General features: G+C 30.5%; 1 protein-coding gene across 1 annotated transcript in view; it reads right to left on the bottom strand.

Annotated features, from left to right (window-relative positions):
• LOC145242409 (uncharacterized) overlaps positions 1-16,672 on the bottom strand; it is a 236,979-nt gene that overhangs the window by 207,568 nt on the left and 12,739 nt on the right. The window contains exon 2 of the mRNA XM_080105443.1: positions 9,229-10,116. Coding sequence (XP_079961569.1) covers positions 9,229-10,049 — 821 coding nt within the window. The 5' untranslated portion in view covers positions 10,050-10,116. The remainder of the gene's footprint in view (positions 1-9,228; positions 10,117-16,672) is intronic.

Below are 16,672 nucleotides of genomic sequence, written 5' to 3'. Positions count from 1 at the left end.
AAATTTCTATGTATAGGATTCACATTTAAACTAGTTAACACATTACAAATTTTGGAATGCAGCTACTAAATCTAAGCATGAGTAATGTAGGCTATATTTAGTTTTAGTTTATATAAAGTGTGAAAAGAGTGTGGAAGTCCTTTGTGAACATTAGGCATGTGAGTGGCCAAAACAAAACAAAAAGCCTGACATCAAAAGGAATTTCTCAATCCAAGGGTGAGGGTGGGATGGGGGGTGGGGGCGCATACATACTAATTTTCCAATCTAGGAGACAGGCACCTCAAATGTTTTACCCATCACCCTCCTTCATACGAAATTTTGCAAAAAATTCCCCAACTCTACCACTAGGTTTGAGTGACAAGCCTCCCTCCAAAAAATGAAACTCCTTTAACTAAAATTATTACTAAATCTGTCCAAGAAAGTCTTGTAAAACCTAAGCATCTTAAAAGTAGATGCCCCCCCCCCCCCCCCCCCCGCAAAAAAAAATGTACAGAATTTCAAAAATAAATGATGAACTGCCCTAAAATGCTAGAATTGCCTGGGAATGGAAGATAATCTATCCACATCATAAATTGCTTCAAGTATAGCAAAATTAACATTTAAAAAGAAAGGGAAGGAGGCTAGACTGGCCAAAAAAGAAAAAAGAGAAAGATAAAGAGAAAGAGAAAAAGAGAAAGCAATAAAATCGAACCAAATGACAAGAAAATAAGGCCATTTGACAGAAATTGTTTTTTTTTTTGTTTTGTTTTTAAGAGATTTTTTTTTTTTTTTACATAGGCATCACCACTTATCAAGGCCCAGAGACCACTCGAAGATAAGGTTTAAGAGTGTACAGTAGAAATTGGACAATATAGTAATCGTTAGTAACATGGAAATTCGGTAAACTTATATGGAACGGCTCATCAAAAACTTGTTTACGTTAGACTTGAAGACAACCATATTGTAGTCAGCTGGAAAGCAAGAAAACGGAAGACAATTTCATAGGCGTGCAGTTCTAAGAAAGAAGCTTTGATCATGGAATCTATGTTTAGGCACAGATAAAAAGTGTGGGAAATTAGTGTTTTCCACTGGACGGGTGTTTCTTGTGAAAGTTTGGCGAGGGGGAACCATAGATTGGAGCTCAGCCAAGCACCTGCATGAAAATAACGATGAAGTAGAGACAAACACGCAACAGCTCTTCTGTGAGAAAGAGGTTGCAGGGAACAGAAAAGTACATCCCCTATGTGGCTACAAAATCTATTTTGAACTCTATCAAGGCAGGATAAGTTCTTTCTAGCAGCTCCTGCTCAGATGTGGCAACAGTACTCCATCATAGGATGTACCTGGCTCTTATATAGATAGAGAATTGCATCAGTAGTGAGATATCTACTGGATCGATTGAAGCGAAATTATACTTTTACTGAATAAAAAAAAAATTAAATTTGTCTTGACAATACCTCCAATATTTGTGAAATTTTAATGTGTGCCCAACTTCACATTTTTAAAATACAAAAATTTCAGACTTACAGGAAATTTAATCCATAGTCATCAAAAGCCAATAAAGTAAGATTTCTTGAATTTTAACAACTTCTTGAGATGCCTCAAGTTTTAGACATTTTCTCAAAACAAAATAATGTAATGGATTTTGAGCAAAATTAGAATAAGTATTCTGGACATCATATCTTGAGTTTAATCTTCGTAAAAGGGACATATGAAAATAATGCAACATTTATTAATTTTACAAGTCCTTATTTATTATAACACTAGCAAGATCTGTTAACCGGCGTTGCCCGGTGGAAGCATGACAGATCCAGAATAGAATCATTAAAGGACCCCCGAAAACAAATTAAACTACAATTGTTGTTGCCATCCCTGGAAAATAGCAGACACTGGCGATCGTGACCCAAATGAAATAATCGGGCATTGTTTTCCAGTGGCAGCTTGTGGAAGCCACTGTATGATTATCAGCATTGTTGGTTACTGGTGATTAGTGTTGGTTTGGGGCGATAACCTGCAGGTACTGGCTGATTATATAGATAGCATTTATTAACTCCTTAGATCGAGCGAAAACAAAGGTAGATAACTGCTTTCTACTGATGACAACATCTTTCATGTTGGCCATCGTTTTTCTTCTCGTATACTGCACACATTTTTTTCTAAAAGTAGCTCTAGCACATCTAAATAATAAAATACTCCACAGAAAGTAAAAATGTTAAAAGAACAAACAAATATATAACTAATAAATGTTTCCGTAGCCAATGAAATGTACGTTAATACCTACCTGCATAATATTTTTGTGTTTTAACATATTTGAAAGCGTTTAATCAGTTCTAAAAAGTAAGTGTCAACATGATAAGTCACAGCTTTGAAACCTAAGAAATTGGTCAAGACTATAAAATTAAATTTAATCGTCAACAGGAATTAAAAAAAAAAATTTTTTTTTTTTAAAGTTTTGATAATTGTTTAAAAATAGAAAATTAAATATTGTACCTGTAAAAGAATTTTTTTTTTTTTCCAGCAGTTTTGGAGAGGGTAGTAGCGCGTCAGTATTTTGTTCATATTACATTCCTAAACCAATGCTGTGTTTACATTTTGAGAGTGTTCTGTTCGATCAAGGAAAGAGCAATATGTGTTTGATTACATTTTACAGTTCAATGTGTGTGAAGAAAGTTAGCAATGCGTGTTAAAATGTCAATAATTCTCAAACTTTTGTTAGAGCTCACCCTAGTAAAATTTTAATGGATCCAGTATTTAATTTTAAAATTTGTAGTGATTATCAAAACTTCAAAGAGGCTGTATGTTTTTTAGCCGAATTGCATCATGTGTAGAAGTTTATTTAATTTTATACGTTTGTGCGATTATCTAGTGTTAAAAGATGTTATGTATATATATATATATATATATATATATATATATATTTTTTTTTTTTTACACATGTATGTTAACATGCCGAGTTATTAAAAATAAGTGCCAGTATTCATGAAACATTAGGATAATTTTAAGGTTATCAGGAGTTAAATTTCTGTTTTGGAGCGATTATTATGTCTATTTGTTTTATGGCACTATTGTGTCCTGTAGAGAAGTGTTGTTGTTTTTATTTTACAGCATTTGTTATTAATTCGTTAGGTGAAAGTATGCAATAGCTACAAAACGCTATCCTCTCCACACGTTTGTAATGGGTTTCAAAATAATCACATGATTATTTCATTGCACTTCAGTAAATGCGTAAGTCCAAAAAGAATGTAATGAATATCCAAAGAGGAAAAGTATGAATATATAAATAAAAAAATAAGTGAACATTATTCATCAAACCACAGCATATGTTTTGTGCAAACATTGTCCGCTGCTTGTAAGCGATCAGAATGAGAAAAGAAAGTTTTATTCTAATAAATTAATTAATGGGTAATATTAAATGTGTAAAGGGGAAAAAAATAAGCAAACATCATTCATTAAACCCCAACTGATATAATATTGATCAACAACTACTAGTATGTGGTTTACATTTGACGCCAACAAACACAAAGAAACTAGATACTATACGTATGTTTGTGAATGTTTTAGTTTAAAACTAAACAGTCATTAGTTATGTAAAACTTTTCATTCATTGTTATATGTAGGAAATTAAGTGTCTATTAACTGAAATTGATGTTGTGCTAATCAATATTTGTCCTAGCAACACTATATTGTAATGTTCAGAAGTATTCGTTTAGGATGATCTAATTCCAGAATAACAAAATTAACAGTCAACCAATCAGAGGCAGGAGACTTTTCCAGAGGGACACATTATTATTTTTTTGATTTACTACGGGAAAGATAATTATATATCTGTATGTATGAGCCAGTTACAAGTGGTGTAAGCATAAAATCTGGAATGTGTAGACTTCCTCCCAGTGTCGACTGGTAGTGGTGCTAGGTGTAAATATTTAGAGGGAAAAATAGGTACCCCTTCCTCTAACGATGTTGCGATTCTGATGGTGTCGCTCCTAGGATGTAATGTAGTATTTTATTATCACATTTGAATGTATCTGCAAAGGCATTTGAAAGCTACATAAGTTAGTGCCTATTAGCCTAGCTGTATTGAATTTGTATGTGACACCTGTTGTTGCAAACTTACAATAATTTTTTCCAGAGGGGAATTCCTGTGGCTACTTTATTAATATTATTAATATATAATATTATTAATATATAATATTATTAATATAGAGATTAAGAGTTAAAAAGCAACAAATACAAAAGTAATTATTTCTCAGAAATATTTTAGACTTTTTTTTTTTTTTTTTTTTTTTTAATATTTTCAGTTATTCAATTTTCATGGGCAAAACGAAAATTGAATTATAAAATCTCTTGGGCAATGCCTGGTCAGGATGGCTAGTTTTCAATATATTTATTTAGTAGAAATGAAAATGACAATGGCATGAAAAGCTGTCTACTCGTTTTCTAAAAGTTTCAATTACTTGTCAAGTAATCTTTCTTAGGAAGGATTTGCTTACAAGATAATCTGATGTTTACTTGTGTCAACCTTAACCTTAAATGCAACTGTGAAAGATGTAAACAAACCCATCTAAAACAAAACCACAACATTTTTGCGGTTATTTAAAAATTATTCTACGATTCTCTGGTATGCTGGTAATTCTCGGCTAATCAAAACAAGGCCCCCACATTGAATTCTCTGTGGATGGTCTGCAAAAATTAGAAGTTATGAACAAATTTTGTTGGCGAAATTTTGTGAACGTCTTTCCATTTTAACCTGTCGTTTACTCTCACTTGGGATAGGGTTTACAACAGGTATGCCTGTATAGTATGCCCTTGCTTGTTGTAGGGGTATGTTCTTTACTCACCCCACCCAACAAATAGTGAAAAACCGCAAATATTGGATGCAATTTTAAAACGTCTATTATATGGTACTAACTGCTTCTCAAACACTTTATAAAGAAAAAAAAAAAGCAAATTATCGTAAATTATAAAAATGAAAATAAATTCGGTTTTGTAAAAAATTAAACTCTTTTTGCACTTTTATAATGAATATATGTTTATGAAACGAGGGTTTTTGGGTTTGTATTACTGTACACAGTTTCGAAAAGTTGTCAAAAAACAAATATATAACAAATAAATGTTATCGAAAGGCAAGATAAGTTACTTTTCTATCAAACTGGATATGTTTGTGTTTTTATTTAATGTAACATGTTTACTCAGCTCAAAAAACATGCAGTGTTTACCGATGTATTGGAAAACTTAGAATGGTGCCCGAGTAGGTGTATCAGAAGCAGCCATTAAAAATGCCATATATGAACTTGAATAAATCAACTTACTATCTTTCGAAGCTTATAACTACTTGAAAAATATAATTCAAACCCTAATTTTTTTTTTCAATTAAAGGAGCAAAGACCAAATTAAAAAAAAAAAAAAAGTTTAATAGCAAATTATGCAATATTTGTTCTTTTTTTTTTTTAATCGGCTTTCTTTAAAAAAGAAAAAAAAAATCAACGAAATATAAATTCCAAAAAATCACTTACCTATAAAAAATTCTATTCAATATGTACTCCCATTATTCATTGCTAATAAGTTATCCATATTTATACTTATATTCCATGTCCTTTTTAAATAAAATACTTTTTTTAAACAAGGATTAAAAAAAGAAAAAAGAAAAAAAAAGTGAATTCAGATTTTTTGACTGTTCAAATAAAAGTAGACAAATCTGATTTTTTTCGCGATTATCTTACGGTGACTTATAAATGCCATAATTAATATCTCTTTATTGCGTGCTGTTAAACCAAAATTAGTATTTTGGGGCCTCCGTAGTGAAAAAAAAAAGCACACATTCACTTATAAGTTTTTGTCGTTAAACAAAAAACCCAGTCGACCGATTTTTTTTTTTTTTAATTCTCTTAATGAAATACACAAGTTTTTGATTATTATATTTTATTTCTCCTTTATCGAGTGAATTTAAAAAAAAAAAAAATATTGAATGAAATAAAAAAATTGTCGTCAGCGTTCAGTATTTACTTGACGATATAAGCATAACATGAGCTTTCATTAAAAAAAAAAAAAAAAAAAAAAAAAAAATCAACGTGATTTAAAAAAAAAAAATTTTTACACTTCGGACTTTACAGGCAAATTTCCCAAAAAACACTGTTTTAAATCAGAATATTTTATTTATTGATCTTTTATCTTCAATTTGTGATATATAAAACTTTGGGAAGTAAATTAGTTATTTAAATTTTAATAGACATTTCAAAATGGGGGTGGGGGTGAACTTAAAAAAACGTTTGTCTAAAATATTATCTTCGAAAGAGCCTGAAAATATTGTAAAAATTGAACCAATAGAAAAATTTTGATAGATTTTTAAAGTTTAAAAAATGGAAAAAATTTCACCCGTAAAATTCAATTGATTTCATAGGTAAAAAAAAAAAAAAATGGCTGGTTGAACGCGCACCGCGCACCGGCACTAATAGTTTATTTTGGAAGTAATTTCCATACAGAAAATAAACAACCCACTTTAAGAGAAATTACAAGGTTTTTATATTTTATTCGCAGTTTTCTGTTAGGGGTGTCAAAAATTCTGATACACCTAGCGCCAGAGTCTCTCTTTGACATGGTAAGTTTGGGAAAAGGAGTTAAAAATAAAAAAAAACTAGACAAAATACTGTTAAAACCCCACCGAATATATGTCAGCCTATGTCACGGTAACATGTATTGAGCAAGTTTTTAACGGTATTTTGTCTAGTTTTTTTTTTTTTATTATTTCTAACTCCTTTTCCTGGGCGCTATTTTTAACTTTCCAATACATCGGTAAACACTATGTTTTTTCGAGCTGAATAAACGTGTTACATTGAATAAAAACACTAAAAACATCCAGTTAGGTAGAAAAGTAACTTATCTTGCCTTTGATAACATTCATTTGTTATTTGACAACTTTTTCGAATCTATGAGTACAGTCAGTGATACAAACACGGGGGGGGGGGCTTTAAAAGTTAAAACTATTTGAACTTTATGATAAATATATCCACTGATATAAAAAAGCACTTTGTGTGTGCATCTGAGAGAGTTCCTTATGAACTCGAAACGGCTGGGCCGATTATTCTGAAATTTCACACAAATGTACTTTTTGTGTCTGACAATGTTCTTCGATAGGTTTTGTATCAAATGCTTCTGATAAGTATCGATAATCGAAAAAAATCTGATAAGTATCGATAATCGAAAAAAATCTGATAAGTATCGATAATCGAAAAAAATCTGATAAGTATCGATAATCGAAAAAAATCGATTAAAGAAAGAAACAGTCCGATTTTGAACAAATTTAACACCTTAAAAAGATCAATTTTTTTATAAACATTTTTTAAAAAGTTGAAATAAAGTTTTATTTCACACAAAATCTCATTTGTTATATTTTTATAACATTTTTTTTTTTTAGGGGAGTATTTTTTTACGATAGTACCAACTCTCCATATTAAGAACGGCTTTCGGAATAAACATTCCAACCTCGAAAGTTGTTCTTAACATGGGGAGGTTGGGGGTATTTATAATACGCTGGTTACTGTTGTAAAAAAGAGAGGAAAAAAAAAAATAAACGTTTTTTTTTATTATTATTTCAATAAATCGCTTCATAATATATAAATCGTGTTTACATTTTTTTTTTTTTTTTTTTTTTTTAGTTATGAAACTTGAAACAGAAACACGTTTCTAAAAAAATGAATAGATTATTTGGAGTGTTCACTGCTCCCAGAGATTCAAGTCGATTATAATCATTAAAATAAATATCCGATTAATAACAAAAAATAATTTAATTCAAGTTACGTACAGCCGAGAAGCACGAGATCTTATCTTGGTTGAAAACTAAATTGACATAGTCAATTTAGTTTTCAACCAAGTGTAAGGAGGAAAAAAACTAAGACGGTAGTTTTAGTAGTAAAAATTTTACACTTTACCCCCCTGTCAAGAAAAATCTTGAGAGAGCGATTACAAAAATATCGTAAAAAATGAATTTAACTTGAAAATACTATATTTAAAAAATAGTGTATTAAGCACCAAAATGTCCTCTATTTCGAATCTTCACCAAAACTTTAAAAACAAAAAACGTTATACTTTTAAATTTCACATGGAATTTTAGAATTGAAAAATGTAATGTAAAACTATTTTTGCTCATTTTCTTTCTGATTTTCATAAATACTCCAAAAATAAAAGTTGCGTCTCGGCGAGAAACACATAGACACGAGATTTTATCAATGATGAAACGTTTCAAGTGGAGGCGAAACATTAAAAGGCATGCGTTCTATTTTACGTGGTAAAGCTAGCGATGACATATTTGGCATTCGTGCTGTATTATTTAACCAATTTAGAAAGAAAAAAAAAACATGTTAAGAATGGCTAACTCTTATATTACGCTGACGAAACTCTCATAAAATTAAAGCAATTAATTTGCTTGGGGGATGTTACACTGCACTAATGCTAAAAAATAATTCGATTTGTATTTATCAAAGTTACACAGACGAGAAACAGTAAACACCCACACACACACACACACACGAGACCTTGACTGATAGTTTTATTTTAGATTTTAAAGTGTTCAGTGTTATTTATCGTGTCCGTATGAAATTCGAACAAAATTTTTAAGCCTTCAAAATGGTGATTATTCGAAGTAGTTTCTATCTAGAATTAAAATTTTATGGTGAAAGTCTAATATCCTAGTTTCATTTTGTCTCCCTACATTAAAAACAGTTTTTCCTTGAGGAGCTAGGAAAGAACTAGAATATAATTTGATTTCAAAATAAACAAGTATCATTTTATGTAATGTTCAGAAGACTATTCCTAGTAATTAAATATAAATCCAACTTCTTAATCTTTAGGTATTTCAACTCATTTTTTTTTTTCTATGTTCAATATACGTGTTTTTTGTTGTTGGTGGTGGTGGTTTGTTTTTTAAAGCTCGGAAGAATAATTTAAACCTCCACTACGTTTCAAAAAGAGTGTCTTAGCGTTTATTAATATATAAATTATTATACTCAAGTCGAAGATAATTATTTCCTTAAATTTCGTGTATTGTCCGTCATTTTTAAATAATTACTTTTAAAATAATTGAAGAACTTGTGGATAAAGTTTTTTAAACGCTGTCATATATAGTGACAATGTCGGTATAAACCGCACATTTCTGAACGTCCAAAGAGGGGAAAAACACGCATAATTGTGCAACAAAAAACAGAAGATTCATTAAAAGTTAGAATATTCATTATTGAAACAATTGAAAATACTTACCCATCGGCTGGAATATCTCGAAGCTGTAGTCCAAGTTTGAGAACTTGCTTTGAAAAACTTGGGTAATTTTCGTCATCGGCCAAATATGACTCCATTTTTCGTTCTTGTCGATCGCCACAATTTCTAGCCGGGCTTTTGTCGTCCCTTTTCCTTGCCATAATAGATAGAGGTTTCCAACAAGAAGTCGACAAGACGGGGCTAGTGCACTCAGTGCGGCCCCTCTCGCAACCGGTGGGCCTAGTAGTAGTCGCGCAAGCACTGGTACTACTGTTCAAATCGAAAATCAAAGAAGCCGAACCACCACAATGTTGACGGTTCTCAGTAGACGACGGGTTTTTGTTGCTGGTCGACGTTGTCGTCCGATGTTTCTGAATGTTGTTGGTAGCGCTATTATTATTGTTCTTGGTGGTGGTGGTTGTATTATTGTGGTGAAGGCACTTGTTTGTACCGGTCGTCTGTTTCTGAACGCGCACGTGACCCTTTCGTCCGCTCTCCGGGTCACCGCACTCCGATTGGTGACAGTTGGTGGTGTCCTCGGTGGTGATTCGGTGGCTGCTGGTACCCGTAGTTGTGGTTGGGGTGGATCCGTTTTTCGACAGGTGGTTGTCGGGAGGTGTAATGATTGATATTGAAGATGTGGAGGAGGCCGAGGAACACGAAGAGGACGCCGACGAGAATAAATAGGCTAACAAACTTAAAGATGAAGTAGTCGATGACGAAGAAGAATCTTTGTTGGTGTTTTTTGAGGATGACGAAGCGGAGGCCTGGCGTCTGTTTGAGTGAAGACCTGCGATGAATCGTTTCTGTCCCCCGCAGGTCATAGCAAGTGCGCCTCCGGGCGTGAAGGAAAATTTGTTTAAAAAATTGCTGCTTTTGTATTTCGGTAGTCTTAAAAACAAAAACAAAAATAAATAAAATGACTAATATATATATATATATATATATATATATATATATATATATATATATATATATATATAAAATACGATTTTAAAATTTAAATAGAAATTAAGGCGAACCTGCATGAGAGTCCACCACACCCCTAAAAATGTGTTTTACACCTTTTTTAAAAACTTTTTCCGGCGATTATCATAGATTACAAACTTGAGTATCATATTAGTGGAAAAATTTTTTAAAAAAATATTACTTTTCAGAAGGGGGTTCACTTTCTCGTTATAAGTTCATCATTGCTATCTGACTTACTGTTCGTTTCTTTACCGACGTGTCACGTGATTAGAACGAGAAAGTAGACCCCCTTTTTAAAAGTCATTAAATTATTTATTTTTTTCTGCTAATATGATACTTAAGTCTGTAATCTATGATAATCGTCGAAAAAAAAGGGGGGCACGCATTTTTAGGAGAGCAAGCAAAGCACTCTCGCACAGGTCCGCCGAAATTAATTTTAAATTTGAAACATAAAAATAAAGCTACTTATGCAAAATATGGACCGTGCTGAAACAATAACGTCAATGTTAACATGGGTGGGAAGGGAGTTTTCTGTTTTGTACTTTCACCTAACAATTTCATAAACAAAAAACGAAGTTTAGTTCCGTCTGTGATTGTTTACAAAGGATTTCTCCGAAAAAGCTTACTTTGAAATGTTTTCTTTTTCATGAATAAAATGAAATGAGATTTTTTTTTCATATTATGATATATTTTTTAATTTTTATCTTTAAATGTTTTTGCTACAAGTTTAAAATATATTTTATCATAATATGAAAAAAAACAAAACATTTAATTGGGGAAAAAAAACTTTTATTTAAAACACACACAATTCAATGTGAGGGACGTATTTAGGGTTTTCACCGTGCAGTCGACAGTTTCGCAGAAATCCTTAAACAATGGACGACGGAACTTGAACTTCACTGAAAAAAATGAAAAATAATAATAATAGGTAATCGTGAAGAAAGAGAGAGCCTGTTTCCTCCGTTTGACTATAGGTGGCGTTATTGTCTGTCCACCCAGTTACGGAAGCACAAAATGTATATAATGGCATCCGTGAAATAAAAATAAATGTTTTTGTTATATTTTAATTTCAAACATGTTTTTTTTGTTTTGTTTGCAAACATATTTAAGTTTGTTTGTTTCTTTCTTTAGACATATTTACGTTTTTTTTTTTTTTTTTTTTTTTTTGCAAACATATTTAAGTTTTATTTTTCCGAACATTTACATTTTGTTGCTTGTTTATTTTCAAACATTTACTTTTTTGTTTTTACGGGTTTTCTTTGGGGGGGGGGGTTGCAAGCATAAACTAAATATTTTCGAAATATTTTTCTTTTTGAAAAGTTTTTTATGCACTTATTGTACCGCGCTATTTTTTAATAGTAGTTTCAAGTAAGATTCAGGTTTTACAATATCCTTTTTCAAATATATATATATATATATATATATATATATATATATATATATATATATATATATATATATATATATATATACTCACGGAAAAGGTAAAATAAGTGCAGAAAAATTTAAAAAGGGGGGGGGTCCATAAAAAAAGATAAAAGAAAAAACATTGATTTTTTTTATTATTATTATTAAAAAACGGTTGTACCCATAAATATGTTTAAAAGAAAACTATAGCAAAAACATTTAGTTTATGCTTGCAAAAAAAAAAACAAAAACAAAAAAAAACGTAAAAACAAAAAAACGTAACTGTTTGGAAAAATAAAACATAAATATGTTTGCAAAAAAAAAAAAAAAAAAAAACGTTTAAAATTAAAATATAACAAAAACATTTATTTTTATTTCACGGATGCCATTATATACATTTTGTGCTTCCGTAACTGGGTGGACAGACAATAACGCCACCTATAGTCAAACGGAGGAAACAGGCTCTCTCTTTTTTCACGATCATAATAATAATAATAATAATAATAATAATAATAAAGACAAATACTATATCGGCTATAATCTTGAAGGTGTTAGCTCCAACCCCCTGGCCTGGCCTGCCTTTCTTTGTTACTTTAGTTTACTAGCTGTGTCTGTTTTTCGTAGCGGTGACAAGTGAAATCAGATCTACCATGTTTGTTTAGCCTCCTAATTCGGATAAATTTCATTGTTAATAAATACTGATTTTATCCTTTGTTTCTTATTAAATTACAAAGTTTAGCGAAACACCTCCAGAGTGATCAACTATAGACCCACCACCACCACAATAAAATTTGTTTAAAAAATAAATAAATACCTTACACTAACCTTATGTTCAGGTGGCTACGCCTGTTCAAAATAACGGATCAAGTAAAGAATAGATACCCTATAGCAGACGACGACGACTAATGACAACCGGCGCACATTTCAATTGACACCGGTGATTCGACCTTGACATTGGCACAAGCACATGGCGTCGGTTGTTTGTAAACGCGTCAAATAGCAGACATATGCGAATATTCGCAAGCAAGATTTTTTTTAATATATTTACAAAACTTTTGAAGATTTAAAAGAAAAATATATATTTACAAAATATTTTTTTAAGTAAGTAACAAAACGAACGTATTTAAATAAAAGATATTTAAATAAATGGGTGCCTTTCTGAGTGCGTTTTTAATATATTTACAGAACTTTTTAAATAAAACTTAGAATAATAATAATTATAATGAAATAAATAACTAAATACATTTAAGCCAAACTTTTTAATGGCAAAAACAAATATAAAATAACTGCCTTGTTCGGATTTTGTGGATGTTTCAGTTTGTTTCACGGATTTTTGCGACTAAGACTGATTTTTATGTACAACGTTTTTTTGTTTTTGTTTTTTTTACTGTGTGCGTTTTTAATACAATTAAATTTAATTATCCTTTAAAACATTAACTTTAGCGACAATTAATATATTTTTAAATATCGAATTTTGATTTAATCTCATGATACCCTCACGAGATCAATTTATTAAATGACAAAAAAAATCCAAAAGTAATAAATTTAAATAATTGGGCGTCTTTCTGAGTGTGTTTTTAATATATTTACAGAAATTTTTAATAAAACTTAAAATGATAATTATTATAATTATAGTAAAAATAAATAAAAAGGATTAGCAATATTAATTACAAAACAGTAAAAATCTGTGGGGTAGTCGTTATATCTATCTACCTATCTATCTATCTATGTAGCTGAGTTAATCCATGTTTGTTTCTCTAAGGCTTATATCCAACATATATCACACATATATCACACATATATCACACATATATCCAACATATATCACACATATATCACACATATATCACACATATATCCAACATATATCACACATATGTCCAACATATATCACACATATATCCAACATATATCCAACATATATCATACATATATCACACATATATCCAACATATATCACACATATATCCAACATATATCACACATATATCCAACATATATCACACATATATCCAACATATATCAAACATATATCACACATATATCACACATATATCCAACATATATCACACATATATCACACATATATCACACATATATAACACATATATCACACATATATCCAACATATATCACACATATATCACACATATATCACACATATATCCAACATATATCACACATATATCACACATATATCACACATATATCCAACATATATCACACATATATCCAACATATATCACACATATATCACACATATATCCAACATATATCACACATATATCACACATATATCCAACATATATCACACATATATCCAACATATATCCGACATATATCACACATATATCACACATATATCACACATATATCCAACATATATCACACATATATCACACATATATCACACATATATCCAACATATATCCAACATATATCCCACATATATCCAACATATACCCAACATATATCACACATATATCCAACATATACCACGCATATATCCAACATATATCACACATATATCCAACATATATCCAACATATATCCAACATATATCACACATATATCCAACATATATCACACATATATCCAACATATATCCAACATATATCCAACATATATCACACATATATCACACATATATCAAACATATATCACACATATATCCAACATATCACACATATATCCAACATATCAGACATATATCAAACATATATCTAACATATATCACACATATATCCAACATATATCCAACATATATAACACATATATCCAACATATATCCAACAAATATCACACATATATCGCACATATATCCAACATATATCCAACATATATCATACATATATCCAACATATATCACACATATATCCAACATATATCCAACATATATCATACATATATCCAACATATATCCAACATATATCCAACATATATCACACATATATCCAACATATATCACACATATATCACACATATATCATACATATATCATACATATATCATACATATATCCAACATATATCACACATATATCCAACATATATCCAACATATATCATACATATATCCAACATATATCCAACATATATCATACATATATCACACATATATCCAACATATATCAATATATATCCAACATATATCAAATATATATCACACATATATCCAACATATATCCAACATATATCACACATATATCACACATATATCCAACATATATCACACATATATCACACATATATCCAACATATATCCAACATATATCCAACATATATCCAACATATATCCAACATATATCACACATATATCCAACATATATCCAACATATATCACACATATATCCAACATATATCACACATATATCCAACATATATCCAACATATATCACACATATATCACACATATATCCAACATATATCACACATATATCCAACATATATCCAACATATATCACACATATATCCAACATATATCCAACATATATCACACATATATCCAACATATATCCAACATATATCACACATATATCCAACATATATCCAACATATATCCAACATATATCACACAGAAAATACTAAAACATTCCTTAATTAGTGAACTGAGTTTTTGTTTTTCAAAGAATTCCATTGCAATTGATCTAATTAGTCACAATTTGCAATTAACTCGCTGAGTGAGCTATTTCTTACTACTTCTTCTCCCTCGTGTAACTCCCGTTCTTATTTTATATGGTGTCTATTACTCTCGATTCCGTCTCTCCCTTTATTAGTTTATGTAAGAAATTTCTTTCCCACACGCCCAATTTCCTCCTACAGATAACAAATGAAATCTCACAAACAAAGCCGTACCTTTAAACTCAAATTTTATTCACAATGTATCAGAAATGAAATAGTCACGGTAAGTTCTTTGCAAAAACAGTGGCTGAATTTGCTATCCATACGCATGGAGCCTTTAGTTTGATTCCTCTGTGGGATAGTTAGTTTGCGTTTCCTTAAAGAAAGATCCATGCTGTACATGGTGAACACGGTGTGAAGGTTGGCGCCCAATACGGCATATTTGGGGACCTCATGGTCTCTGGAAGAAATAGGAATAAATTCCTACAATCAAATATATCATGCCGAACACAGTAAAATGTCCTCATTGGGTAGAATAAGTTCAGCAATTATGTTGTCTCTGTATTTAGAGAAATGTCCTTCATTCACCCACTGCTTGGTGTCCATGAAGGTAAAATCCTGGCTCTCTGAAACAGAACGCCGCTGTTATGAGTCCACTATCTACTGTGTTCATTTACAGACTGAAAAAATAATACATGAATACAAATTGGTGCCAAGACAAGATTTGGCGCATTCAAATTAAACCAATGACAGACCGGCTTACAAAGCATGTAGGTGGCCAAAAACAATATGGCAGTTGTACGTGGAAAATTTCTCAAATACTGCCAAGGAGTAGAGGAAAAAGTAATGGATAATCATTACTTTTTTCACAATACAAGTTAATTAATAAACGGCCGGATAAACAACAAATAACAAGTTAATCCAATAAACATAAGTCTTAACTTAGACAATTTTATAATTTCAATATATTTAGTTCAGTTAAATTTATTAACTTGGGGCGCTCACATAATCAGTAGATCAATGAAAGAATGTTAAATGGGAAGAAAAAAAATGGTTACACGATTACTGTAGCCGAGTTCCGGAAATTGCTGAAGCATATGTACAGGCAAAATGAATGCATTAAATAATGATTCTAGATGTTTTGCATTAAATAATGATTCCAGATGTTTTGCATTAAATAATGATTCCAGATGTTTTGCATTAAATAATGATTCCAGATGTTTTGCATTAAATAATGATTCTACATGTTTTGCATTAAATAATGATTCTACATGTTTTGCATTAAATAATGATTCTACATGTTTTGCATTAAATAATGATCCTAGATGTTTTGCATTAAATAATGATTCTACATGTTTTGCATTAAATAATGATTCTACATGTTTTGCATTAAATAATGATTCCAGATGTTTTGCATTAAATAATGATTCTAGATGTTTTGCATTAAATAAT

The sequence above is a fragment of the Euprymna scolopes genome, chromosome 21, assembly GCF_053919585.1.
Source record: "Euprymna scolopes isolate OS-2025 chromosome 21, ASM5391958v1, whole genome shotgun sequence".
NCBI lineage: Eukaryota > Metazoa > Mollusca > Cephalopoda > Sepiida > Sepiolidae > Euprymna > Euprymna scolopes.
The sequence above is the reverse complement of the archived record's forward strand: the minus strand, read 5'-3'. Positions and strand labels throughout refer to the sequence as shown.